This window comes from Clarias gariepinus, chromosome 6 (assembly GCF_024256425.1).
Source record: "Clarias gariepinus isolate MV-2021 ecotype Netherlands chromosome 6, CGAR_prim_01v2, whole genome shotgun sequence".
Lineage (NCBI taxonomy): Eukaryota > Metazoa > Chordata > Actinopteri > Siluriformes > Clariidae > Clarias > Clarias gariepinus.
In genome coordinates, this window is record NC_071105.1 from 5722135 (window position 1) to 5750106 (window position 27972).

The following is a 27972-nucleotide window of genomic DNA, read 5'->3' on the forward strand; positions in this document are numbered from 1 at the left end:
ATGTGTGAGTGTGGACTCAGGATGAAGATCCTCCTCATTGTCACCCTCTGCCTGATCTCAGGTAAAGAAATGCACTTCAGAATAATCCTCACTTTCAGCAGCAGTGTTACATGAAGGAAGGTTTTGCTCAGATGGATGTTTGGTGTTTTGTTAGATGGAGGAGATTCCAAGGAAGTAACAGGATATTCAGGAGGAGGAGTCCTTATCAAGTGCAAGTATGATACAGGATACACACAAAACAATAAATATTTCTGCAAGAGTTCAACACCGGGCTGTCCTGACAAAATAAGAACACATGCTAAAAATGAGTGGATGAATTCAGGAAGATTCTCACTGTATGATGACACCAAATCAGCAGAGTTCAGGGTGATGATCAAAGAACTCACTGTACAGGACACTGGGACGTACCAGTGTGGAGTTGATAGAAGTATTGTTTTATTAACACCAGTGGAACTGAAGGTAAAGGAAGGTGAGTTTCCAAGTATTGCATTCTGTTCATCAACCAAAAGGTCTAGTGTCATTAACAGAAATGGAAACACATTTTTACTACATTATGTTAAGTAATGAATATGTTAAAAGACTTTTGCTCTGAGTCTTTTGCCTTCTTTAAAAAAACATTTTTCTTTCTTTATTCAAGGCTAAGAAACTAGTTATATTGATGTGCATTATAAATTCAACACTCAACTATATTAGAACTGTATGAATCAACAACTAATCATCAAGGATTTTCATTTTTTCATTGCAAGGATTTTCTATACGTATTACTTGTTTATCATATAATACAGTTACTAAAATCCTAATCCACCAAAAGGAGAGGTGTTTAAGGTATATGGAGTCCTCTTTAGTTATTGGAGGCTCAGGAACAAAACTGTTTGTAGGGATTTTAGTGTGAACTGCAGTCACAAGTCATCAAGTCAAGTACAGCTGTTGGCGTTAACCAAGACCAGAAGCATATTCATGGTCAAGTGGAACTGTCCCACCACACGCATCCAAAGCAGACCACATTTACATTTAGGCATTTGGCAGACGCTCTTATCCAGAGCGACTTACAAAAAGTGCTTTAATGTTTACATAATTGGATACATACTTACACTGGGTTAACTAGGTTAATAACTAAGTGCCATTAGTCCAACACAACTAAGGGGGGGGGGGGGGGGGGGGTTAGTCCAAGCACTGGAGAAACAGATGAGTCTTGAGTCGTCGTTTAAAGATAGTCAAAGTCTCTGATGTACAGACATCTAGAGGAAGTTCATTCCACCACCTAGGTGCCAGAACAGAAAAGAGCCTGGATGAATGCCACCCTCGATCCCTGAGAGATGGTGGGATGAGGCGAGCAGTGCTGGAGGATCGGAGGGAACGTGGTGCAGTGCGTGGTGTAATTAGCGCAGAGAGGTAAATGGGTGCTGGGCCATTCTTAGCTTTGTAGGCAAGCATCAGTGTTTTGAATTTGATGCGGGCAGCTACAGGAAGCCAGTGCAGAGAGCGGAGGAGTGGGGTGGTGTGGGAGAACTAGGGGAGGTTAAAAACGAGACGTGCTGCTGCATTCTGGATCAGTTGCAGAGGACGAATCGTGGACAGAGGCAGGCCTGCCAGGAGTGAGTTGCAGTAGTCCAGTCTTGAAATAACAAGGGACTGAACAAGCACCTGAGTAGCCTGTGAAGAAAGAAATGGGCGAATTCTTCTGATATTGTAAAGAAGAAATCGACAAGAGCGAGTAAGGTTAGCGATGTGTGGGGAAAATGACAAATGATTGTCCACGGTTACCCCAAGATTGCGGGCGGTGGCTGAAGGAGTGATTTGGTTGTTGTCCATGGATATCACAAGGTCTTGACCTGGAGATGAGTCACAAGGGATAAACAACAGTTCGGTTTTACTGAGATTGAGCTTCAGCTGATGAGCAGCCATACAAAATGAGATGTCTGCCAGACATGCTGAGATCCGGGTGGAAACTGAGTGTCAGAGGGAGGAAAGGAGAGAACAAGTTGGGTGTCGTCTGCATAACAATGGTATGAGAATCCATGCGATGATATGACCTTACCAAGAGACCGGGTATAGAGGGAGAACAGAAGAGGACCAAGTACTGAGCCCTGCGGGACACCAGTGGAGAGTCTACGTGGGGCAGATGTAGATCCCCTCCATGTTACCTCATATGACCTATTTTTTAGATAAGAAGCAAACCATTGCCACGCTGTTCCACAAATTCCAAGGCTTGTAAGAATAGATTGTGGTTCACCGTGTCAAATGCAGCTGACAGGTCCAGGAGGATGAGGACAGATGACAGTTTAGCAGATCTAGCAGCATGGAGCTTCTTAGTGACTGACAGAAGGGCAGTCTCTGTGGAATGTGCCACTTTGAATCCAGATTGGTTTGGGTCATTAAGGTTGTTCTGTGAGAGATAAAGAGACATTTGATTATAAACGGCTCTTTCAAGAATTTTGGAAATAAAAGAGAGCAGTGATACCGGGCGATAGTTGTTAACTTCTGATGGGTCCAGGCAGGGTTTCTTGAGGATGGGAATAACCCTCGCCTTCTTAAAAGCGTCAGGAACATGACCAGATGATATGGATTGGTTGATGATGGCTGTGGTGAAGGAAAGGGAGTCCCGTGAGATGGCCTGGAGCATTGTGGAAGGGATTGGGTCTACAGTAATGAACAGGTGGTGGGGTTAGATGACGAGATGATCTGTTGAATCTCATCAGATGACAGGTTGGAAAATTCTGCTAAAGGAGGGAAGGAAAGGTCCTGAGGTTCTGCCGTAGGAGCTTGGTTGAGAGCGAAGGACTGGCGGATTGCTGCAATCTTCCCATCGTAGAATGTGGAAAATCGTCAGCAGTCAGAGGCGAAGGGGCAGGAGGAGTCGGTGGGTTGAGTAGTGAGGAGAAGATGTTGTGGAGTTTGCCAGGATCATGTGCAGAGGCTTCCAACTTTTGTCTGAAGAAGGTAGTTTTGGCAGAAGTCACATCACATGAGAATTTGGAAAGAAGAGTCTGGTAAGAGATGAGATCTGCATCAAGTTGCGATTTCTTCCATCTTCTCTCCGCAGTTCTTAATTCTCTCCTGTTGTTGCGCAGTACATCAGATAGCCAAGGAGCATGACAAGACATCTTCCTTGGTTTTGATGACAGCGGGCAAAGGAGATCTATGGATGAGGAGGGAGAGGAGAGGAAAGTTTCAGTCGCAGTCTCTAGTGGTAAAGAGGAAAAGGAGTCTGGGTCTGGGAGGAATGATAGGGTGTATGAAGACACAGAGGAAGGGAAGACAGAGTGAAGGTTTTTGCGGGTAAAAGAGACATTTTGGTGGTTAGGTTTACATAGAATGGGAAGGGTTATGGTGAAAGATACCAGGTAATGATCAGATTTATGAAGAGGAATAGTAGTGATATCTGTGACTGGGGAAGGGCGGCAGAAAACAAGGTCGAGAGAATTTCCTGCCTTGTGTGTAGGAGGGCAGCTGTTTAGAGTTAAAGAGAAGGAGTTAAGGAGAGGGAGAAGGAAAGAGGATTGGAGTTTATCAGATGGAAGGTTGAAATCTCCTAGAACAGTGAGAGGAGTGTTAGCAGAAGGAAAAAGACTAAGAAGTATGTCCATTTCATCTAAAAAGTTTCCTAGAGAGCCAGGAGGACGGTAAATAACTAAGATGTGGAGGTTAATTGGAGAGGTTACCTTAACTGCATGAAATTCAAATGATGAAAAACTGAGATGAGACAGGGTGATAGGCGAGAAGGACCATCTCTTGGACAACAGGAGACCCGTACCACCACCTCTGCCAGTTTCTCGTGGAGTGTGAGAGAATACATAGGCAGAAGATAGGGCAGCCGGTGTAGCTGAGTTCTGAGGAGATATCCAGGTCTCAGTTAGTGCTAGAAAGTCAAAAAAGTAATGGGTAGCTAGGGCAGAGATAAAGTCCACATGGGACATCCATGTGATGAGATCTCCAATCGGGAGTGGGGCACCAAAATTTGTCAGAAAGGTCTGGAGGGCAGAGCGGGGCATGGATCACTGGCAGCTCATGTGCGGTATATCTAGCTAGACAGAGAGAGACAGGGAGGAAGAGAGAGAAAGAAGATAATGAGATAGAACAGTTAGGTTTGGTCATGGTCACATAATTGGATGTATTTTGTGCAGAGCATTAATTGGCAGGCTATCCCAAACTTTGGGTCTTTGTAAGAAAAAGCTCTGCCCCTGCTGTAGTTTTTATAATACAAGCTATTTTGCCTTTTTCTTTTGATTAAAGTAGGTGAGGCGGATCATAAAACACTAGCAGTTCACTCAGGTACTGTGGCATGAGACGATTTAGTGCTTTATACAGTAGGTCAATATTAGTATTTTAAACTGTATACATTACATCTATAGTAGTATAACTGTCTACATGTTGTTAATTAGAGGAAGGAAACATACACACATAATTAACCGATCTGATCGTTGTTATTTGCAGATCCATCCTGTATGAAGTCCATCAGTGAGACTGTCCATGTAGGAGAAGATTTGAACATCAGCTGTAAATACCCAGAATCCCTCAGGAGTAATCCCAAGTTTCTGTGCAATACAAGGCTACAAGCGTCAGTTTGTTTTTATAAAAAATCTGTTAACGAAAGTGAAAAGCATGTAAATGTGGGGAAATTCTCCCTGTATGATGACAGAGCAATACAAACCTTGAGTGTGAGTATTAGAAATGTAACTGAGCGAGACTCTGGTGAATACTGGTGTGGAGCTGAAGCAGCCTGGGAATCTGATGATGGATACAAGGTTTATTTCACACAGATCAACCTGACAGTTACTGGTGAGTTTGTAGAGACACAGAGACACACTGCATTAACTATTTTGTCATTACAGAGGTTTTTTATAAAGCAGAGTCAGTGCACATCCTAACCATGACTAGGCTGTGATATTTCTAGCGTTTATTTATTATAACAATACGAGCCGGAGAAATAGAGCAAATTCATCTAGAAATCATTTTGTTACCACATGAGATTGAAGTGCTCTAGCTGATATTATCATGTTAATCTTCTGAGTTCTGTTCTTTCGTTCTAAATGTTGTGATGAACAGATTTGTATTGTCCTCTCAGTTCTCCTTGTGCACATGTGTATTTTTGTTGCACTACACTTCCTGTGAGATAGCAGAAGTATTACCAGCAGCACAGTAATAATTCACAGCAGTCTATAAACGGTGATTTTTCTCAGCTTTAATAGCAGTCAGTATTTGTGGAGTTGCATGCATACATTTCTAGCTCAAAGCCAACACATCCTTCTTCATTAATCTCATCACCACCATCTTCACTACCACCACTATTATTGTCATTATAATCCACAACACTGCTTCTCACTAAGAAACACAAATCCTGGCCTACTCCACGTCCTCCTCCAGCAGGTGGTTCTGCTCAGATGCACATCACATCCAAAGAAACTCCATGACTTTATTGAATCTGATCTCTTCTGATCTCTTCTGATCAGGTTAAAGTCACTGTCTGTCTGTCTCTGTTTCAGGATTTCCAGCTTCCATTGTGAACCCTGTGGCTGTAATTCTGCTGTTGTTCCTGATTGGAGTCACATTCCTTACCTTGGCTCTACTAAAGAGATGCAAGATGCAAGGTATTAATACACTCAGAGCATACTTAAATGTTTAACATGTTTATTTTGTGAGAGTGGGTCATGATCAGTAGCATTGGTGCCTCAAAACTTCCACTTATTTAGTCTTGAGCTTGGGTGGTTTGTGCCAGGTAAGAGACTGTGAGAGAGAGAGACAAGAGAGAGTGTACATAATCTTCAATACAGTGAATGTGAGACAGAAAAGATGCGTTCTAATTGACTCGTGGTTACCTGCACAAGATATTTAGGCATGTGAATTAAAACACCAGACTGTAGGGACAAAACTCCTCAGTTCAAATGGAACGCTGAACATTGTAGAAGACAACTGAATGATGGTTTGTTATTTTATTATTATTTGCTGCAGCCAAAAATAAGTTTATTCCTAGCAATAGTTCAGTGCATCATTCTTTATTATCAAGGACACTATAATATTAATACTACATAATATTAATTTGTGAGTTAGAAGCTGTAAGATCTTTGCCGTGGATCGCACCACAGACAAACAAACACAGGGTGCGGTCTCAAATGGTTGTCACTCTCTGGTGCTGCAGCACCAATCCTCCTCCAAACAAACAAAAGCAAAAGTGCTGCGGAAGATAACGCAGTCCTCCAGGGACTGTCCTTTGGGAGGCTGGGGAATGTCGTGGCAAACTTTAATCTAAGCTCCATGCCTCTATTTAAAAAAGTGGTGAAAGCCTGGGGTGTTTAGCTAATGATCCCATGCCAGCCGTGCTAATTTTAGCAGTCCCACACTTTAACCCTGGTTAGTCTGTGGCAGAATCAAATGAATTTAATCAATCACATCACACACACTTGAGTAAATTTTGAGTTTTGGTTTATGATTCCATAACTCAACTAAATCCACAACAACAACAAAATAACAACATTTAAAACTCTCATTGATGCCTCAACTGTTGTTTTCAGCAGGTAGTGCTTCAACTGCCAGAATAATTGTCCAGAGCTCAGGAAATGACCAAGGGGTAATTCTATTTATTATAGTGTGTGTGTGTGTGTGTGTGTGTGTGTTAAGTATTAAAACCTAAGGTATTTTACCAAAGAAAAAAGGGTAAAACATTGACTTTTTTGGTTTATGTTTCTTTTTACTTTTTTTTCCACTTCTCTCGAGGTCTGTGAGAATGAGGAGTTTAAAAACACCATGCACCTTTCTGCCTCAAATGCTGGTCCTTCTACAGTTTACTCTGCTGTGCAATCACCCACAAGCCCCTCTGATCCTTCTCAAACTATTTATGCAAACATTGAGTTACCCACAAGCCCCTGTACTGTTTATTCTACACCGCCATCTCCCAGAATCGCCTTGGATCAGGACTTCTCCTGCACAGCTTAGTTACCCACAGGTCTCTCTGCGTGGAAATCTGCTGTAAAGCTCTAACAATGCAATTCAACGCATTCTCTTTAAGTAGTAAGTGGTCTCATATGATACATGATACAGTTTCTCATGTTCATTCATGCGGCTAGTTTCTCATCATTAGTGCTTCAAGCATGTGGTGCTTACTCAACTTCTTCTTCTTACATTTTTTCCTTCCACCCTGTAATACATGAAGCAAAATGTCTCTGAAATGATTCAGCAAAGGATTCTGTATCAATTGTTATATTGGTGGTTTAGTGCCACCATTTGGCAGATAAAAATATTGTTATTTTTTTCCATGAATGAGAAAGCCTAAAGACATATGTGCATATACCAGTTCTGTGCTTTTTTTTTCTTTTTTTTTTACTATTTTTAACAAGTAATGACAGGTCTCAGAGTGTCATCTACAGTGTATGTGATGCTTCAGCTGAAAAATGCCTCTGATAATGCATTTTTTATTCCTTAAAGAACAGCAGAACTGAACAGAGCTGGGGTTTCCTCATATGTGACCTGTCATGGTGACAAGTCAGGTATTAATTCCCACAAGTTACTTTTGCACTATGGCCAATAGAGTGTAGTACCGTAGGTGAAATTAATTAAAAATATATATTTTGGCAAAAATTTGTTGATAAAAATCTTTCTAATCTTTAAACAGAATTAATGAAGTTTTACTTCTAAACATTGTTCTACAGCACTTTAAGGAACATCATCCATCCTGGTGACTCCAGTCATAGAAATTCACACATTTTTTTCACAAAAGTCTGCGTTGCTGGTGAAGTTATTCTTCGGCATGGTTACAAGCCTTTAGCTCACTAGCTCCTGTAAATCTAGCCTCAGCTTGTGTCTCTTATGCAATGCATCATGTTATATTCCAGTCACAGAAATAATCTGCAGATTAACTCTTACTCAAAAAATAAAGAAATGCTGAATTTATCTAAATTTACACAACACTCGGTCAGATCCTGAAGGCATTTTCAGAGAGCACAAACATTCTTCTTATAAAAAAATAGTGAGTTTGTGACACTGAGAGTAAGCTGTAATGTTACCTCCAGTCATGGTAAACAGATTATTAAATTATCTAAAGTCACATCTGACCACTGCTGTTGCTGCCAATGGTTTTTAAAATAGCCAAGAAAAAAACTAAACTGTGAAAAAAATTGTAAACTAATCTAAATAAATTATATTAAAAAATATATATATAATTATTACTTACCCCGAGTCCATTAAACTGTTATCTTCATCTCTGTAGTGCAGTTTGATAGCGTCAGTCCAGCGGGGATGTGGGTGCGGTGTTCATTTGACTGCAACTCCGCACAGGTAAATTGCTGGCTTGTGTTAACGTGTTCTTAAGAGCAAAGCACCATTTCATGGTTAAATGAATAACCGAATAACTCAAGCTTCAATAGGGCTTCAGTTGCACGACCCAGATGGTTTTAAGTGGCTACTACTGTATAAACCCAGTGTGAGGATATACACTATCCAATCACAAAAACTTATTGAAGAGCAGAAGCATAAACTTCGGATTAAACACAGAAGACTGCAGTCTAAGTTTGTCATGATCTCCCATGACGATGCACATCTGCACACGTCTGCATGGACTGCTGACATTTTTGAAAAACTTTGTTTTGAGGTGTTAAAGCATCCTCCCCAAGGTCCTGATCTCGCTACATCAGACTTTCACCTGCTTGTTCCCCTGAAAGCAGCCCTACGGAAAAAAAACTAAGATTCACTTCCGATGAAGAAACTTATTGGATTAAGAAAATGCATAATACAAATCACCCAAATTTGTCAGATTTAAGGGAACTTTTTTGTCACATTGAAACTCATGTAGTACACACAGCATTAGCACAATGAAATCAATAAGAATCGAAACAGTCTCAATCTGTAATAACGATTTTGAAATGCTGTTTGTTCTTTTTACAGCAGCTCAGTAATGTCAGTTGATACAGTTGATGGTTCCATCTGGTAGCCAGAAATCAGCACAGAATGTTTGAGGTAAAGATCAGTAAATTGTTCTGTGGCTGAACCCTGTGGGGCTCTTTTAAGTAATGTCTGCACAGATGTTATTTCTTTCTCATTGTACATGATGTTGCATTTATGTGGGCCAGACTGAGATAATAATTTTGACTAATAGACTAATAATTTTCAGAGTAAGAGCATGTGATACATTTGTGGTCTTTAAAATATTGCGTTTTTTGAGTTTTTTTTATTTAATTTATGTAAAGTCAATAATGTATTAATCTTTTGAGGCTGTTGCCAGCATATTACGCAATAAAAAAAAATCTACAAACCTGTAGTCCATATTAATTTGATTGAACCAGTGTCACCAGTGAATTTCTTGATAGGGACCTCAATCACAATAGCATGACCTCAAGTGTGGTACTGCTTTTATACAACAGTTCCACAAACTTTTAGGCTTAAACAAAAACACAGAGGCAATTCGGAACACTTTAGGAGCAATTATAAAGTAAACAAAGTGTTTAAGATGACATTATGTTATCGTACATGTTTTCTTGCAAAAATGTGTCTGTAACTTGATTTGAATATACATTTTGGCAGGTAGCTGCTCTCTCTTCAGTACTGCGGACTGTACCGACCTACATTCACCCATGGAAAAACCAAAAAGTAGTATATTTAATAATTGTCCAACACCTCGAATATGGATCATAGTTAGAGTTAAATTTCCCACTGGTGTTACTGTCCACTATTACCACTTGTGGAAATTCTCTCATCAAATCAGATTGCTTTGTTGGTGGTAACTGTTGTATAACAGTATTTACCCGATACTGTGGGATAAGACCTTAACAAAGATCCAGATTTAGATTTTGATCCTTATTGAACAAGTAAAAGGTACCAGTGAAAAGAAAGTCCCTTAAACAACACGTGAAAGACTCCAGACTCCAGATGGCGAGAAAACTCAAGTTATTTGTGAGCTGCATGAATGGCAGATAAAGAGTCCTCCTTTACACCCTAAGTATCACTTACATATAGGTTTTCCTCATACACATGGCATGGGGACTTAGTGGTACTGTAGGTTTCTCATCCACCATGCAAAATGTCCGGGTTGAAACTCAGTTTGAAGCCAGTATCCAAACCCAGCTACTGGATGCAGGGAATCCTTGATGCCGGCCCCAAGCCTGGACGAAGGGGAGGTTTGCATCAGTTTATGTTCAGTAGCCCAGTAAAATTCGTATAAAAATGCAATGTTTACAATGTAAATTATTTTATTTGCAAATGTGCACATAAAATAAAATAAAATAAAATTAGTTTTTTTTTGCAAATTGTCCGTAAGATGATAGATCAAAACAGTAAGTAGCAGTAAAGATACATAATCTCACATAATATCACAATCATAGGAGAAAAGCATTCATTGTGCAAAAAAAAGCAATTGCAGGATGGTGTATAAAATTGCTAGGTGGTTGTAGATCAGTATGTTTGCGCATTTGTGTGATTGTGTTTATCTGAGTGTGTGTGTGTGTGTGTGTGTGTGTGTGTGTGTGTGTGTGTGTGTGTGTTTATCAGTTCAGTCCCTTTTTGTTGAGGAAATGGATAGCTTGTGGGAAGAAGCTGTTAGACTGTCTGGATGTGAGTGCCCAAATGCTTTGGTACCTTTTTCCAGATAGCAGGAGGGTTAAGAGTGTGTGTAAGGGATGTGTATGATCAGACACACCGCTAGTGGCATTGATAATGCAGTATATGGTGTTGATGTCTGTGATAGAGGGAGGAGAGGGCGCGATGATCATCTCAGCTGTCCTCACTATCCGCAGAAGGGTCTGGCAGGCCGAGATGGCACAATTCCCAAACCAGACAGTGATGCAGCTGCTCAGGATGCTACGGTGGCCCTGAAGTGCAAAACAAATTACCAAAACTGAAAACAAAATAACAAAACCCAAAACAAAATAACAAATTCAAAACCAAATTAACAAAACGGAAAACAAAATAACTAATATCTGACTGGCCGAGAAGTGCAGTACAAATTAACAAAACGGAAAACAAATTAAAAACCAAATAACAAAACCCAAAACAATTTTTTTTTGGAGGGGGGGAGTTTTGTTGTTTCGTTTTAGGTTTTGTTATTTTGTTTTCGGATTTGTTAATTTGGTTTTAAATTTGTTCATTTGTTTTCCGTTTTGTTAATTTGTATTGCACTTCTCGGCCAGTCCTATACAAACCGGAAAAGGTAGGTATAGATTGCTAATGAAATGCTTACCGCTGATTGGACAAGACATCTGTCACTCAAGATATACAGGAAGTACTGTAGTAGCGGTAGATTTGTGTGTGTATGAATGTGCAAACATTATTGTGGTTTCAAATATGGCGTTCTTACGGTGGCCCTGAAGTCAGTTTTGTTAATTTTTTTGCACTTCACGGCCATCATAGTTTAAAGTGAAGCTGAACACACAAGAAACAAAGATAAAGAAACAAGTTCCTACTTCCTGTATATCTTGTAACAACAAAACTTCCCCCCTCTCCCAAAAAATTGTTTGGGTTTTGTTATTTGGTTTTTAATTTGTTTTCCGTTTTGTTAATTTGTATTGCACTTCTCGGCCAGTCAGATATTAGTTATTTTGTTTTCCGTTTTGTTAATTTGGTTTTGCACTTCAGGGCCACCGTAGGATCCTCTCGATAGTCCCTCTATAGAAGATGGTTAGAATCGGTGGTGGAAGCTGCACCTTCCTCAGCCTTCCTTGTTCATAAAATCCCTGAACAGGGATTACCTATAAGTCTTAATTGATCAAGATATAATACAGTTACTGCTTATGGGGGAAAAATTATTTTATATAAAAAATGTAAAAAAAAATTAATGAAATTAGCCACCTTCGATTAGGGAACAAATGCGGTCTAATCAAGTCCAGATTAGAACCATCTGTCGATTACATTAGTTTTCTGTAACTATTCAGTACATAGTAACGGTTTCTAGAGAAGTCAAAGTATATGCAGGGGGAGGAATCAACCTCAAATGCAGATATGATCATGAATATAAATACAAACCTAAATCTGTCTGTAAAATCAGAGCACATCATCTCTGATCTGACAGACAGATGTAAACAAATAAGAATCAACACTAAACAGTGAAAGGTCACATGATGGTAGATTCTCAATTGCCAACAACAGAAGTGTAGAAACTTCAGTGTGTTTATCAAAGAGCTGATGAGGACACTGGAACATACGCATGTGCCGTTGATGTCTCTGATAAAATAAAGACTTACAATTCAATTCAATTCAACTTTATTTATATAGCGCTTTTAACAATGGTCTCAAAGCAGCTTCACAAAAATGAAAGAAATTCATTAAAAAAATTATATATATATATATATATATATATATATATATATATATATATATATATATATATATATATAAAATAATTATCATAATAATAATAAAATAATAATAATATTAATAAATTGTGTATGTGTGAGAAGAATGTGTCTAGATAATAATGAGATGAATGAATGAAATTTCTCTGATGAGCAAGGAAAAACTCCCTGAGATGGCAATAGGAAGATCCTTGAGAGGAACCAGACTCAACAGGGAACCCATCCTCATTTGGGTGATAACAGATAGAGATGATATAACACCATGTGTGTTATGCAGCTGAAAGTACAATATAACAGAAATTCTTTAAATTAACATGAAGTCCAGTTTAGCATAGGGATGAGTCAGTAGGTGCAGAGGGCAGATGGGATCTGAATCGCTGGAAGCACAGGAGCAGGATGTGTAGCTCCAATCATAATAAGGCAGAATTCGGCTGGAGCTGGTCCTTCTCTGGATGCCTCAGAAACCTCGCAGGGTTGGCCTTTGTCTACTGAAGCTGGTACAATCTCCAGATGCCTCGGGATGGGAAGAAAAGTACAGAACAGATGGAGAGAATTAGCGTAGTTGCCATTCAGGATAGATGTACTGAAGTATGAAGTTATGGGATGAGTTACGCGTATGCCAGATTAAAGAGATGCGTCTTGAGTCTACTTTTAAACTGGGAAACTGTGTCTGAGCCCCGAACACTGTCTGGAAGGCTATTCCAAAGTTTTGGAGCTAAATATGAAAAATCCCTACCCCCTTTTGTAGATTTAGAAATTCTGGGAATTACAAGAAGTCCAGAGTTTTGTGATCTTAAGGAACGTGGTGGATTGTAGCGTTTCAGAAGACTGGTTAGGTATGTGGGAGCTAAACCATTTAAAGCCTTGTATGTAAGTAGTACTATTTTGTAATTAATTCTAAATTGAACAGGTAGCCAGTGCAGGGATGATAATATTGGGGTTATATGATCATATTTTCTGGATCTGGTGAGAACCCTGGCGGCTGCATTTTGGACTAACTGAAGCTTGTTTATTAAGGATGCAGGACAACCACCTAGTAATGCATTACAATAGTCCAGTCTGGAGGTCATGAATGCATGAACTAGCTTTTCTGCATCAGATACAGATAGGATACTCCTAAGTTTGGCGATATTTCTAAGATGAAAAAAGGCTGTTTTTGTGATATTGGAGATATGATTTTCAAAGGACAAGTTCCTGTCTAATATCACGCCCAGGTCTTTTACTGTTGAGCTAGTAGTAACAGTACATCCTTCTAAATGCAGGCTGAATTGTGAAAGCTGTTGTGTGCTGGTTTTTGGGCCAATGAGTAATATCTCTGTCTTATCTGAGTTTAGTAAAAGAAAGTTATTGGTCATCCAATCTTTTATGTTCTGGACACACTCGGTTAATCTGGACAACTTGGGTATTTCGTCTGGTTTTGTTGAGATATATAATTGGGTATCATCAGCATAACAATGGAAACTTTATAGACCACCTTTAACAGTGGCCATTATCACAAAGCAGCTTTACAGAAACAAAAAGAAATGTTGTTTGTAGTTGTAGTAAATGTAGTTTGAAATGTGTGAGAAAATATGTACAGTATAAATCTAAATAATCAGATTGTCCCTGATGAGCAAGCCGAGGGTGATGGTGGCAAGGAAAAACCTAGGAAGAAACCTTGAGAGAAACCAGACTCAAAAGGGAACCTCATTTGGGAGATATTGGATAGCAGGAATTGTTTTGCAGTTATGCTCTGTGTTAGGAGGCTGGAAGTTTATAACAGGAGAGGTGTTTAAGTTATATGGAGTCCACTTTTATTATTGGAGGCTCAGGTACAAAACTGTTGGTAGGAATTTCACTCCTGAACTATTGAGTGACTGCAGTCACAAGCCATGAGAGAGCAGCTGTCTGCATTCACCAAGTTCAAGATCCTCTTTATTGTGAGGTAGAACCGTCCCCAAGAGTGATTTACGCAGTAGCATGGTTAAGGTTATTTACTACTTGTTGTTCTTTAATTATTGCTAGTTTGAGTTCTGTACAGTGACCTTGGGTGAATAGAAAGGTATAAAGTATAAGTAGTAGTAGTAGTAGTAGTAGTAGTAGCTTTTGCATTGTGCTTATGTGCATATTTCACACTTATAATTCATACATACACTTGTTAAGCAGCTCTTCCTCACACTGCTAGAAAAGGAAGTGGCCTCTTTCTGGTTAAGACACAGATAAAGACACAGAGCACGCTCACAGAGGTGGACAGAGACAGTAAGAGTGTGTAACAAAACAGGAGCTTTAATATCTTTCCGAAGTGGAGTTGGTGTGGAGATGTGTGAGTGTGAACTCAGGATGAAGATCCTCCTCATCTTCACCCTCTGCCTGATCTCAGGTAAAGAAATGCACTTCAGAATAATCCTCACTCTCAGCAGCAGTGTTACATGAAGGAAGGTTTTGCTCAGATGGATGTTTGGTGTTTTGTTAGATGGAGGAGATTCCAAGGAAGAAACAGGATATTCAGGAGGACGAGTCCTTATCAAGTGCAAAAAGAGAAATATTTCTGTAAGGGTTCACCACCAGGCTGTTCTAACCAAATAAAGACAGAAGCTAAAAACAAGTGGATAAATTCAGGAAGATTCTCACTGTATGATGACACCAAATCAGCAGAGTTCTGGGTGATGATCAGAGAGCTCACTGTACAGGACGCTGGGACATACCACTGTGGAGTTGATAAAGATTGGAGGACAGACATTTACACACCGGTGGAACTGAAGATAAAGGAAGGTGGCTAGAAAATGTTTATTCAGGCATTTTAATTAAGAAAAAGTGAAAAAATGTTGTCCTTTCTTCCTCTATTATAGTTTTATTGATCCCTGTCAGTGCTGTTGGCAAAGAATGCTGCTTGTTTCAAATTAAATGTACACCAATTAAAATTCATAAATCATTCAGAAAAACTAAATTTAATTACATCATGTAAAAAAAAGCACAAGCCCACTAAGATTTAGAGAACTATGAGATCTACCGTATGCTTTAGCCTTCACTACTTTGGACCACAAGTTTGTCTTCTTATTAGGAGTGTCATTAGGTGGTTCACACTGACGTCCACTTCCCTCCTCCTCATAGCAATTTCTCCATCTTATAAAAATAACTCTAATTTAATTCATAGAAACTGGGTGTTTAATAATATGGAGTGAGACATTTAAAATAAAAAAAACTTTTTATCTCTGAATACCTTTTTATATTTAGCAGTTGCATAAGTTTTGTGGTTTTAACAGCAGCCTTGGTCTTTAGAGAAGTGAATGCACACGCAAGGGGAGGACTTGACATGAACAAACCACACACTCAAGCCACAGCACTGAAGGTCCAAGACCACAGTGATAAACACTACATGCAACCTATCAAACACACAGACTAAATCAGACAAACCAACATCTTTTTGTAGGATCAAAAAACATTGCTGGTGTTTCAATCAAATAAGTTTAGATCTAGGATTGTCATAGGCAGATTTCTAGATCAGGACAAAAGAAATGCAGGATTACGTAGTGTAATTACACAGTGTTATGAGCTAGAGCACACACACACAAACAAACACACGCGCACACACACATACACTAATCTGATTGATTGTGATTTTCAGATCTGTCCTATGAGAAGTCCATCAGTGAGACTGTCCATGTGGGAAGAGAATCGAACATCAGCTGTAAATACCCAGAATCCCTCAGGAGTAATCCCAAGTTTCTCTGCAAGATGGGGCTACAGGATTCAGTTTGTTCTTGTAATTCATCTTTTACTGAAAGTAGAAAATATGTAAATATGGGAAAATTCTCCCTGTATGATGACAGAAAAAGACAAATCTTGAGTGTGAGTATTAGAAATGTAACTGAGGGAGACTCTGGTAAATACTGGTGTGGAGCTGAAGCAGCCTGGGAATCTGATGATGGATACAAGGTTTATTTCACACAGATTAACCTGACAGTTACTGGTGAGTTTATAGAGACACAGAGACACACTGCATGAACTATTCTGACATAAAAAGGCTTTGTGTGAAGCCTCTACTGCGTGACATCCTACCACGACCTACGGGCAGTTATTTTTATCAAGACAAAACGGCTTATTAAGACATGGAATTACATAGACGTATATCCTAAATGATACGTAGGTGAATTTATTAGATTCATTCTTAACAATACAGACTAGTGCACATTCATGTGTTATATATAACAATAATGCCATATTATGCATACAATTCAGTAGAAAATTATTTTTGCTTCACTCCGCTGCAGTCAATTTTTTTCACAATTAAATGTACACTGTATTGTGTTGCATCTTTTCTGTTAGCAGTCCAACACTCACCTGTCATTCATTATCTAACTAAACTCTTACTGCTTTAGATCTATATGTCCCAGTTTCACAATCATCATCATTATCTTCTTCTTCATCTCGATTTACATCAGATTCTCCTGCAACAGGTGATTCTGCTCAGACACACATCACACTCAATCTAACTCCATGACTTTGACTTGATCCCTTATGAATGATCATCATGTACAGTGGGATAAAGTGTCTTTTTCTCTTCCAGGATTTCCAGCTGTGATTCCTCTGTCTGTAATTCTGCTGCTGCTTCTGATTGCAATCCTATTCCTTCTTGTGATTCTACAAAAAAAGTGCAAAATACAAGGTACAAATGCACAAACATGACACATTTTCAAATCTTTTTGAAAATGAAGATTTAAAGTATGTGACTGGTTCGTGATCAAGTGGTGCAGCAGGTAGCTCTAAGTAGCAGGTAGCAGGACGTAGCTTAGCTCTAGAATCAAGTGCTCAAACTTGAGCTCAGGTTCCTGATTATAAACTCAACTCCAAAACTAAAAATGATAACATTTATTGATCACTCAACCGTTGTTTTCAGCAGGTAAAGCTTCGACTGCAAGAATCATTTTTCAAAGTTCAACAAATGACAACAGGGTAATTTTATATATATATATATATATATATATATATATGTGTGTGTGTGTGTGTGTGTGTGTGTGTGTGTGTGTGTGTGTTTTATGTGTTTAGTATAAAAACATTTTACAAGAAAAGGGGGTAAAATATTGACATTTTTTGTTTTATTTTTCTTTTCACCCCCAGATTTCTCTTGAGGTCTGTGAGTATGAGGAGGTTAAAAACAGCATGCACCTTTCTGCCTCAAATGCTGGACCTTCTACAGTTTACTCTGCTGTCCAGTCACCCACAAGCCCCTCTGATCCTTCTCAAACTGTTTATGCAAACACATTGTTTTCTTCAAGCCCCTGTGACTTTACTGTTTATTCTACACCTCCACCTCCTAGAATCGCCTTGGATCAAAACTGCAGCTAAGTTACAGACAGGTCTCTCTGCTGGGAAATCTGCTGTAAAGCTCTAATAATGCAGTTCAACATGTTAAGGTTCTCATCATTAGTGCTTCAAGCATGAGGTGCTGAAACACAACTTCTTCTTCCATGTTTTTTTTTTTATTTCCTCCACCCTGTCTTCCTACTCCTCTGATAATGCATTTTTTCACACCTTAAACTCAATTTGTTTAACCCCTTTTCTGAACGTACTATTTCAGTACAATTGAGCTACAACTGTGCCGAGCTAGGGGAGACCTGTTAGATCAACTCACTTATTAATTCACATAATTTACTTTTGCACTATGGCCAATCCAGTGGGTGAAATTAATCAAATTTTCATCTCTGGCAAAAAATTACCTTATCTTTCTGATCCTCAAACAGAATCGAGAAAGTTTTAATCCTAAGCATTGTTTTAAAGCACTTTAATGAACAAGTTGGTTGTGGTAAAAATACACACATTTTTTCACAAAACGTCTATGCTGCTGCTTTTAGAGACTTCTGGTGTTACAATGAGGCTGAGGGTTCACATTTTCTTACTACAAGGGTAAATAAAATATTATCTGCACTGCATTTATATTAAAACTTGGCTGCATTTACAGTATGTTCAAGGCTACTGTCTCCCTAGTCAAAACTGTGCAGGTGTGAACATGTTATATCAGTTCATTTGTAACAGCGTTGCGAGAAAATGGATGCCCCACTAGTGATTTGCATGAAAGATCAGCTTGTAGTGATTTGGTTTTTGTAGTCTGAGTGTGTACCTGGTGCCTCAGAAAAGCTCACAGAAGAGCATAAAGTAACGACTAAAGTGCATATAGAGCATAAAGCGACGACTTTTTAGATAATTGGGTTACCCTTACCCCCAAAACAAACAAAAAACCCGTTCCAAGCAGTGTTTGACAGAAGGTACTTATAAGTGTAAGGATCCATCCAATGACAAAAGGCTTTGGATAAGAGCCTGTGTTAAATTACTAAATGTAAATGAACAGAAGTGTTTGGATATCTGCAAACAAAATTTGGAGCGAGACTCTGAGGAAAGTGAAAGATTCTTAAAGAGGAACTTCACTGATGACGAGACACAGATTCAGTAAACGGTAGAGTATGAAACAGAAACATTCTCGATTACCAATCGAGAAAAAGTTCAAAAGTTAACCATCAGCTGGAAAATTCGTCAATGCTTACAGTTTTCTGGTATTCTCAAGGGCCAGTGTTGGAACACTATCAAAAAAATTGTTCAACAATCAACTGTGCTCACCCTATCATCCGGAGATTGCGAATTCGATCCCCGGGTGATGCTGTAGCCTCTCACAACCGGAAGTCTAGAGAGAGCTGATTGGCTAAGCTCTCTCAGGGGTGGGATCAGAGGTATTTAGCACTGCCACATTAATCACGACTCTACAGCCAATCAAGGGCGTTTGTGAGCTCACGCAAGCGGAAGGAGCGGATAGCGCTGTTCTCCGAGTGTCCTTCTAGTGCTGTCTTCCATGAGCGAGCAGTTCGAAAAAAAGCAGTCAGTGACACCACGTGGTTTGGAAACGTGACCGTCTTCGGCCCTCCCGACTGAGGTGTAGTAGCTCAATGCGGGAGCTCCTAGTGACAGGGAGGAATTGACTAAAAATAGGCAGAATTTCAGGAAAAAATCAGGGGGAAAAAACAGTGCTCATTAGAGTGAGACGGTTATTGAAGGGCTGAAGACTAAACCTCAGATTAAACACAGAGGACTGATATCCAAGAGCGTCATGATCTCGCATGGCGATTCACGTCCAGACACTTTTGCACGCTCTGTTGACACTCTGCAAAAACTTTGTTTTGAGGTGTTAAAGCATCCTCACTTTAGTCGTGATCTCACTCCATCGGACTTTTACTTGTTTGGTCCCCTGAAAGCACCCCTATAAGGAAAAAGATTCCCTTCTGAATTGAAGACACCAGTGGATTCTTGGCTTGCATCTCAACCTAAAACATTTTTAATAAGGGAATATGACAGCTTGTTGGCAGATGGACAACGTGTATTGAAGGGCAAAGAGATCATGTAGGAAAATTATGTATTTGTCGTTTTAAAACAAACAATAGGATTTCTACAGTTTTTTAAGGCCCTCCTCATGAACAAATTCACACTGGCCATATCTTACCATAATAATAAATTAACTTGGTATCAAAATAGAGCTTATTGAATTAGGAATTTGAGAATATGCAAATCACACAAAATGTGACTTAAAACCTGATTTGATGTTAACAAAAAGCAGAAATGTTTTCACCTGCATTAACACATCATCTAAATGTCTAAATATGATATAGATTCTGTAAATAGCACACATTGCATGTTTTAAACCCCAACAGTTTAGTCGGTGACTCATTTTGGTGCTTGTAAAAAACCTAATGATTACAAGTGAATCAAATCATGCATGGTAGTTTCAATATATTAGCTTATTTGATTTTGTACACACATAGCATAAATAATTTAAGAGCGATAAGAGCCAGAGCAGTCTTAATCCATAATTAGGAGGCTGAAAAGCTGTTTGTACTCTTTACAGCAGCTTAATGATGTTACTAGATACAGTAGATTTCTGTCAGGTAGCCAGAAATCGGCATGCAACGTAAGTGTTAAAGATCAGTAGATTGTTTTGTGGCTGAACCCTGTGGTTTTGTTATGAAGCAATTTCTGCACAGATGTTATTTTCCCCTCAGTGTACTAATTTGCATAATTTGTCATTTGCGTTCATGTGGGCCAGCCTGAGAACGATCGGGTTTAAAAGTTCAGAGTGACACAACAAATTGGGCCTGCTCCCATTTTACTTAATCACAGGGTATCACCTGACACTCTGATTGAGGACTGACATTACAATACAGGTGCTCCTTTTATTTATGTATATGGCTTTCTATAGCTCAAGACATTTAAATACTAATCCACAGCCTTGCGACATAAAACTAGACATGGCTAGGTGGAAAAAAGAGTGTGGAATTAGTGGACTGATTTAAAAGGATCTGGTACTGTCTTTCTGATAGTTGCATTTTCTTCTGCCTGTATTAAATTTGTATTTTTTTATTTTTTATTTTATTGATTCACTGATTCTGGCAAATGTGCCTAATCGTTCAAAGTGCATGTGATACTTCTGTGGCATTTAAAATGTTTCTTTTTTTTTTTTAGACTTTTTATTTGTTACATTATTGAAACTTGCTAATGTATTTATTAGGCACTGGTATATTTTGAGGCTCTTCCGAGCAAAATACACAATAAAAAAATTCGAACAATTTTTGTGTAGTTTATATTAATTTGATGATTTAGTGAGCCAGTAACATTCATTAATTTACCTTCTATACCATTCATGCTGTACAGGGTCATGGGGGCCTGGAGTCTATCCCAGGAGACTTTGAGCGCAAGGTGGGGTACTGTATATGATTGCATGCACCAGCAATCCAGAGGTATCTGTGAGCTGGTTACTGGCAGATAAATAAAGTCCCTTCACATAGTAATTAAGCTCTGTGGCATGACTGGGTTTCAATTGAGTGCCTCAACTTGAGTGTACCAGTGTAAAGGGACTCAATAGTTATTGATTATGGATTATGCTTATGATCACTCACACCTCTTTCTGAGTTGCCTGAAATGAATCTAAGTAAATTAAGTATACATACAGTAGTATTTAATATTTCACTTATGTCTAAGTTTTCCTCAGGCACAGGGTATAGGGGGCGTAGGTTTCTCATCCACCACGCAGAAGGCCTGGGTTTGAATTTCAGCCAATGTCCAAACCCAGCTACTGGATGCAGGGAACGCTTAGTGCTGATTCAAAGCCTGAACAGATAAAGAGGGTTGCACCAGTTTATGCCCAGTAGCTGAGAAATTATTGTTGGCCTCCTGCTAAAAAATAAAAGAAATATAATAATAATAATAATAATAATAATAATAATAACAAATAAAAGGCTATTTAACTACGTAGCACTGTTTTTTTTACTGTTCCCATGTCAACCAGCTACAACTTTGGGGAGGGGGGTAGTCTACAGGTTGAAAACAACCAATTAACATAGGTTTGTATCACAACCCTAAAGCTGTGTATATACCCACCTGGCATTTGATTAATAAAGTGCAGAGTTTAAAGCAGGGGGCCTGGCTCAGCGCTAAGGTAATACCCAGCTTACAGGATGTGCAGCTGTTTCTTACTCAGTCAGAAAGGGAAGTGGTTAATGCATCACTTAACTCATTGAGATGCAGATAAAAACACAAAGGCAACAAACTCACAGAGCAGGACAGAGACAGTAAGCGTGTGTAACAGACCAGGAGCTTTAATATCTTTCTGAAATGGAGTTGGTATGGAGATGTGTGAGTGTGAACTCAGGATGAAGATCCTCCTCATCTTCACCCTCTGCCTGATCTCAGGTAAAGAAATGCACTTCAGAATAATCCTCACTCTCAGCAGCAGTGTTACATGAAGGAAGGTTTTGCTCAGATGGATGTTTGGTGTTTTGTTAGATGGAGGAGATTCCAAGGAAGTAACAGGATATTCAGGAGGAGGAGTCCTTATCAAGTGCAAGTATAATACAAGATACACACAAAACAAGAAATATTTCTGTAAGAAATCATGGACAGTCTGTCATGATGAAATAAAGACAGAAGCTAAAAACCAGTGGATAAATTCAGGAAGATTCTCACTGTATGATGACACCAAATCACCAGTTCAGAGTGATGACACCAAATCAGAGTTCAGGGTGATGATCAGAGAGCTCACTGTACAGGACGCTGGAATGTACCAGTGTGGAGTTGATATAGATTGGGAGAAAGACATTTACACACAAGTGGAACTGAAAGTAAAGAATGGTGAGTCTCCGGCTATTGCATTTTATTTATCTCCCAAACAGTCTAGTGTAATTAAGAGATGTGGAAAATACACAAGTAACTGCACAATTTTATTACATTATTTGTAGGTAATTACACATGTGATTAATGTATTATGAGACTTTTTCTCTATATGTTTTCATTAAGGTCTTTAACCCAGTTAAAATCCAAGGATAATAACTTATTTTTTCCCTTTGTGCAAGGCTACCAATGATATTGACGTGAAATATACATTTAATACTCAACTATTTTTAAAACATCAAAAGAATATTTAAAGCTTAATAATTGTATGAATCAAGAGTTAATTTTCTCTGCACAAGACGACCTATACGTTTTAGTTAATCAGCATAATACAGTTACTGTTTAGAGGAAAAATATCCAGATTTTTTTTTATATACAAAAATTTTAATGAACATTAATTAAGGTAATGTGTTTGGATTTACACACCCCCAAAGTCACCACCAATCAACAATACTTAGTAACTGTTTGTTTTTAACATGTTTTAACAGGGCCCTTGGTCTCTAGAGAAGTGATTGCGTATGCAGGGGGAGGAGTCAACATTGTGTGCAGATATGATCATGAATATAAATTTAAACCTAAATCTGTCTGTAAGATCGGGGGACATCAGCAGTGTTTTAATCAAAAGAGAATAAAACTAAACGGTGAATGGACACATGATGGCAGATTATCAGTGTACGACAACACAAGTGCAGGATTCTTCAGTGTGTTTATCAGAGAGCTGATTCTGGAGGACACTGGACCATACGCGTGTGCTGTTACTGTGTCTGATGAAATAGAGATTTACACTGTAGTAAAGCTAAGTGTAAACGAAGGTGAGGAGCTATTATTGTGTTTAAGCAGAAGAAACACATTTTTCTCACATTTCTATGTAAATTTATTGTATAATTCAATTCAATTTTTTTTCTATGATGTCATTATTACAAAGCAACTTTACAGAATCAAAAAGAAAATTAGGAAAATTATTTTGAAATGTGTGAGAAAATATGTAGAAATCAAAATGATCAGATTGTCCCTGATGAGTAATTTCATTTGGGTGATTTCAGATAGAAGGGATTGATCTACACTCTTACTGTAGATCAGATCAGTCTTACTGTAGATCAGTAAAAAAACAAAAACATAATGATCTGTGTGTTAGGAGGCTGGAAGTTCAGTGTAACAGAAGAGGTGTTAACATTAATATGGAGTCCATTTCATTATTGAAGGCTATGAATTTTTTGGTAAATTTAAACTTTTGAGTGACTGCAGTCAAAAGCCATCAGAGAACAGCTGCCTGCATCAGCCGAGTCCACTCGATGGAATTTGATATACTACTCCTAGGAGTTTTTTTTACCTTCATCATGGTAAATTGGAACTGTCCCCAGTCACCACATCCATTCCGAGCAGACAACTCATCCATTTGATGAGATCTCCAACAAGAAGTAGGGCACCAGGATATGTCCGACAGGTCCGGAAGGCAGAAGGGGTCTGGATCACTGACACCTCAGGAGTGGCATGTGCAGCTTGACAGAGAGAGAGAGAGAGAGAGAGAGAGAGAGAGAGAAACAGAGACAGATATAGAGACAGATAGAAGAGAAAGAACAGTTAGGTATCGTCCCCTGCTGTAGTTTTCATAATACAATGTACTGACAAGCAGCCTGGATCCTTTGACCAAAGTAGGCGGGGCAGATCAGAAGACACTAGCAGTTCACTCAGGTACTGTGGCAGGAGAACTTTAAGTGCATGAATAGTAGTATAACTGTCTAAATGACACATACAGGCACATAAACTGATCTGATTGGTTGTGATTTGCAGATTCATCCTATAAGAGGTTTATCAGTGAGACTGTCCATGTAGGAGGAGATTTGCACATCAGCTGTAAATACCCAGAATCCCTCAGGAGTAATACAAGGTTTCTTTGCAAGATGAGCCTGCAAGATTCTGCTTGTTTTTATAACAAATCTGATAAAGAAAGTAGAAAATATGTAAATATGGGGAAATTCTCCCTGTATAATGACAAAGCAAAAAAAATCTTGAGCGAGACTCTGGTGAATACTGGTGTGGAGCTGAAGCAGGAAAAACCTGGAAATCTGATGATGGATACGAGGTTTATTTCACACAGATCAACCTGACAGTTACTGGTGAGTTTGTAGAGACACAGAGACACACTGCATTAATTATATTGACATTACAGTGGCTTTGTATAAAGCACAGAGTCAGTGCACAGCATACCCATGTGATATTATTGAACAGGTAGTAAATATAACAATAATAGCAGGAGAAATAGAACAGATTTATTCAGAAAGAAGTTTGTTACCGAATGAAGTTGAAGGGATTATCATGTTAATCTTCTGAGTTCTGTCCTTTCGGTCGAAATGTTGCGATGAACAGATTTGTATTAGGCTCTCGGTTTCTGTGCATCTGTCTAGTTTTGCTTCCGTAAAAACACTCCCTGTGAGATACAGTAGCAGAGGAATTACCAGCAGCACAGAAATAATTCACAGCAGTCTATAAAGGGTGATTTTTCTCAGGTTTAATAGCAGTCAGTATTTGTGAAGTTACTGTATACATATTAATGTACTGTATACTGCATTGGGTTGCATTTGTTCTGCTATACAGTAAGTCATGTTAGATTCTCTCAATTAATGTCAATTAAAGAAACTTTCACTGCTTCAGAGCCGCATGCCCCAGTTTCCAGCTTAAAGCCAACACAACGGTCTTCATCACCATCACCACCAACACCACCATCATTATCATCATCATCATCATCATCATCAACACCACTACTTCTTACCAATAACCACAATTCCTCCTGGCCTACTCCAAGTCCTCCTCCACCGGGTGATTTTGCTTAGATGCTCATCACACCCATGTTCTACATGATTTTCATGAATCTGATCTCTTCAGAATGATCAGCATGTAGGTTAAAGTGACTGTCTTTCTGTTTCTGTTCCAGGATTTCCAGCTTCCACTGTGATCACTGTATCTGTAATTCTGCTGCTGCTTCTGATTGGAGTCTCATTCCTTACTTTGACTCTACAAAAGAGATGCAAGATGCAAGGTATTAATACACACAGAGCATGCTTAAATGTATAACACAATCATTTTGTGAGAGTGGATCATGATCAGTAGCATTGGTGCCTCACAACGCCCACACTCATTTAGTCCTGAGCTTGGGTGGTTTGTGTTAAGGAAGCGACTCTAAGTGTATACCTTATGATGAGTGTGGACTGTGAGAGAGACAGAGAGACTGGAACCAGAGTATGGATCTAGGTGTGTATAATCAGCATTGAGGTGAATGTGAGATAAAGAAGCTATGTTCTGATTAGCTAGTGGTTACCTACCCAGGATATTCAGCAATGTTAATTATAACTTCAGACTGCAAGGGCAAAACTGTTCAGTTCAAATGGAATGCTGAACAGTGTAGGAGACACCTAAACAATAATTATTCATTTGAGTGAACAACTACGTTACTTATCAGTCTTTGCACCTTACATAGTATTAATTTGTAAATGAGCATATACACATAAATATATATAAATCATTATTGCAAGGAGTGTTCAAGTCAAACCAAAACTTTTGATTTGGCAGAATAACACAATACAGTTATGAGAGTAATTACTCCTTTTCCTTCTCCATATAATCCCTTGCTATACTAATACACTTATTTCAGCATTTTACTGGTATTTGGATACCATCAAGGTAAAAAGTTTTCTCAGTACTCTGGAGCCATGATCGGATGGCCTGCTTCACATTTGAAATGCTGGCCTCCCAGGAGCTCCTATAATGGCCCAAACATGTGAAAATGTCTTGGAGCGAGGTCAGGACTGTATGGGGGATATGGCAGTAAAATGTGTAAGTGGTGTTGATGAATAATTTTGTATACAGTTCCCACTGACAGATGTGTTTCTTTTGCAAAATGGGGACAAGCTATCCATTGATGTGATCCATTTTGAATATTCCAGGGAACGACTGCAGTGGGCTCTGAGCCACCTTGGCCGGCCACCAATCCTAAGATTTTCATCACCGTATTGTAAATCTCATTCAGTTTTATGCATTCATTCATGAGAAATTTCATCACAAGTCCTGGTTTGACTTTAACACCTCTGCATGATATTAATTTCTATGACAGCATCCATTGTATATACATTGAAAAAATGTGGATTTGCAATAGTATTAGATTTTGTTTCAATGTATATGTATTTTTTTTTTATTATAGTAGTGTACACTGTGGAACAAAACACAACCAGAGTCTGTGGTGGCGATGTGTCTTGTTCCACAGTGTACTTAAACATTACGTTTATTTAAGCACACTATAATAATTGTAAATATTATATGCATATAAATATATTAAAGGAAAAAAGTATAAATTATAACTATTAGTTTGCCCTTGTCCCTTTTTGTTCCTATTTATAGACCACTGTGTTCTGTGTGTACTGTGACGGTTTCCACCTGACAAGACTATAAAAGCCTAATACTAAAACTATTTGTTACAATTTAACTAGCTATTAAAATTTATTGATTTTGTGAAAATTTCCTGGCCATCATATAATTAAAACCACAATAATAAGAATAATAATAATAATAATAATAACTTTATAAAACTTTAATAAAATACTTTATTGCTTCTATCAGCAGGTACAGCTTTTTCTGGCAGTAGTTCTGTCCAAGACCCAGGAAACAACCAAGGGGTAAATGTCTTCATCAATGTTTCTGTGTTCAGAACCAAAACTATTATATTTTGCAAGAAAAAACACCTGAAACATTTATGTGGTTTTTTGGTTTTGTTTTGTTTTTTGTTTCTGTTCCTCTTTGCTCTCAGGTTTCTCTCGATGCCTGTGAATATGAGGAAATTGAAGACACCGGCAAACTTTCTGCCATAGCTGATGGAACTTCAACAATTTACTCTACTGTACAACTACCCACAGTCGCCTCTGACCCTTCTCAACCTCTTTATGACAACATGGTGTTGCACACAACCCCTCCTGAAAAGATCATCTACTCCATAGCTCAGTCACCCACAGCTCTCTCAACTGAGAAATCGACTTATACAACAGTGAATTTTCACTCCAAAACCACTAATGATGCAATGCCACAAATTGTCTTTAAGAAAGAAGCCTGTGACTATGCTTTAGTCAATCATGTTACTTCACATAGATAGGGTTTTATCATTATGGATCCAAGCATGCAGTGCTGGAACTTTGCTAATTTATTCCTTTTTTATTTTTTTATTTTTTTCATTTGGTCTTGACCACCATCATGCAACAGCTAGGAGCGAGAGTGGACTAATCACACTTCCTCTGAGAGATGTGTGAAACCACTAAACTATTTATTTTCAAACTGCTGCATCACAGGGTGGTGTAACACACTCATACAAGAGTAAAGCACTATTTGCCCCCCTTAGCAAACATGATATCACAGACTCGTCGTTTGCCACTGTCACTATGATTGACAAAGAAAAGAGAGCATGCCTGTTTTTAACACTTAGTCATTATGTAAAATTTACTTTGATTCAGCAACTACAGTGGTGTGAAAAACT

General features: G+C 38.7%; 1 protein-coding gene across 1 annotated transcript; it reads left to right on the top strand.

The window, feature by feature from the left end:
- Nucleotides 1–27949, top strand: LOC128526391 (CMRF35-like molecule 8). The gene is made up of 7 exons (XM_053498195.1): nt 1–61; nt 155–469; nt 4435–4779; nt 25110–25274; nt 25390–25494; nt 27069–27124; nt 27256–27949. The coding sequence occupies exons 1-7, from the start codon at nt 1–3 to the stop codon at nt 27592–27594; spliced, it is 1386 nt and encodes a 461-aa protein (XP_053354170.1). The 3' UTR covers nt 27595–27949.
- Nucleotides 27950–27972: the final 23 nt, after the last annotated feature.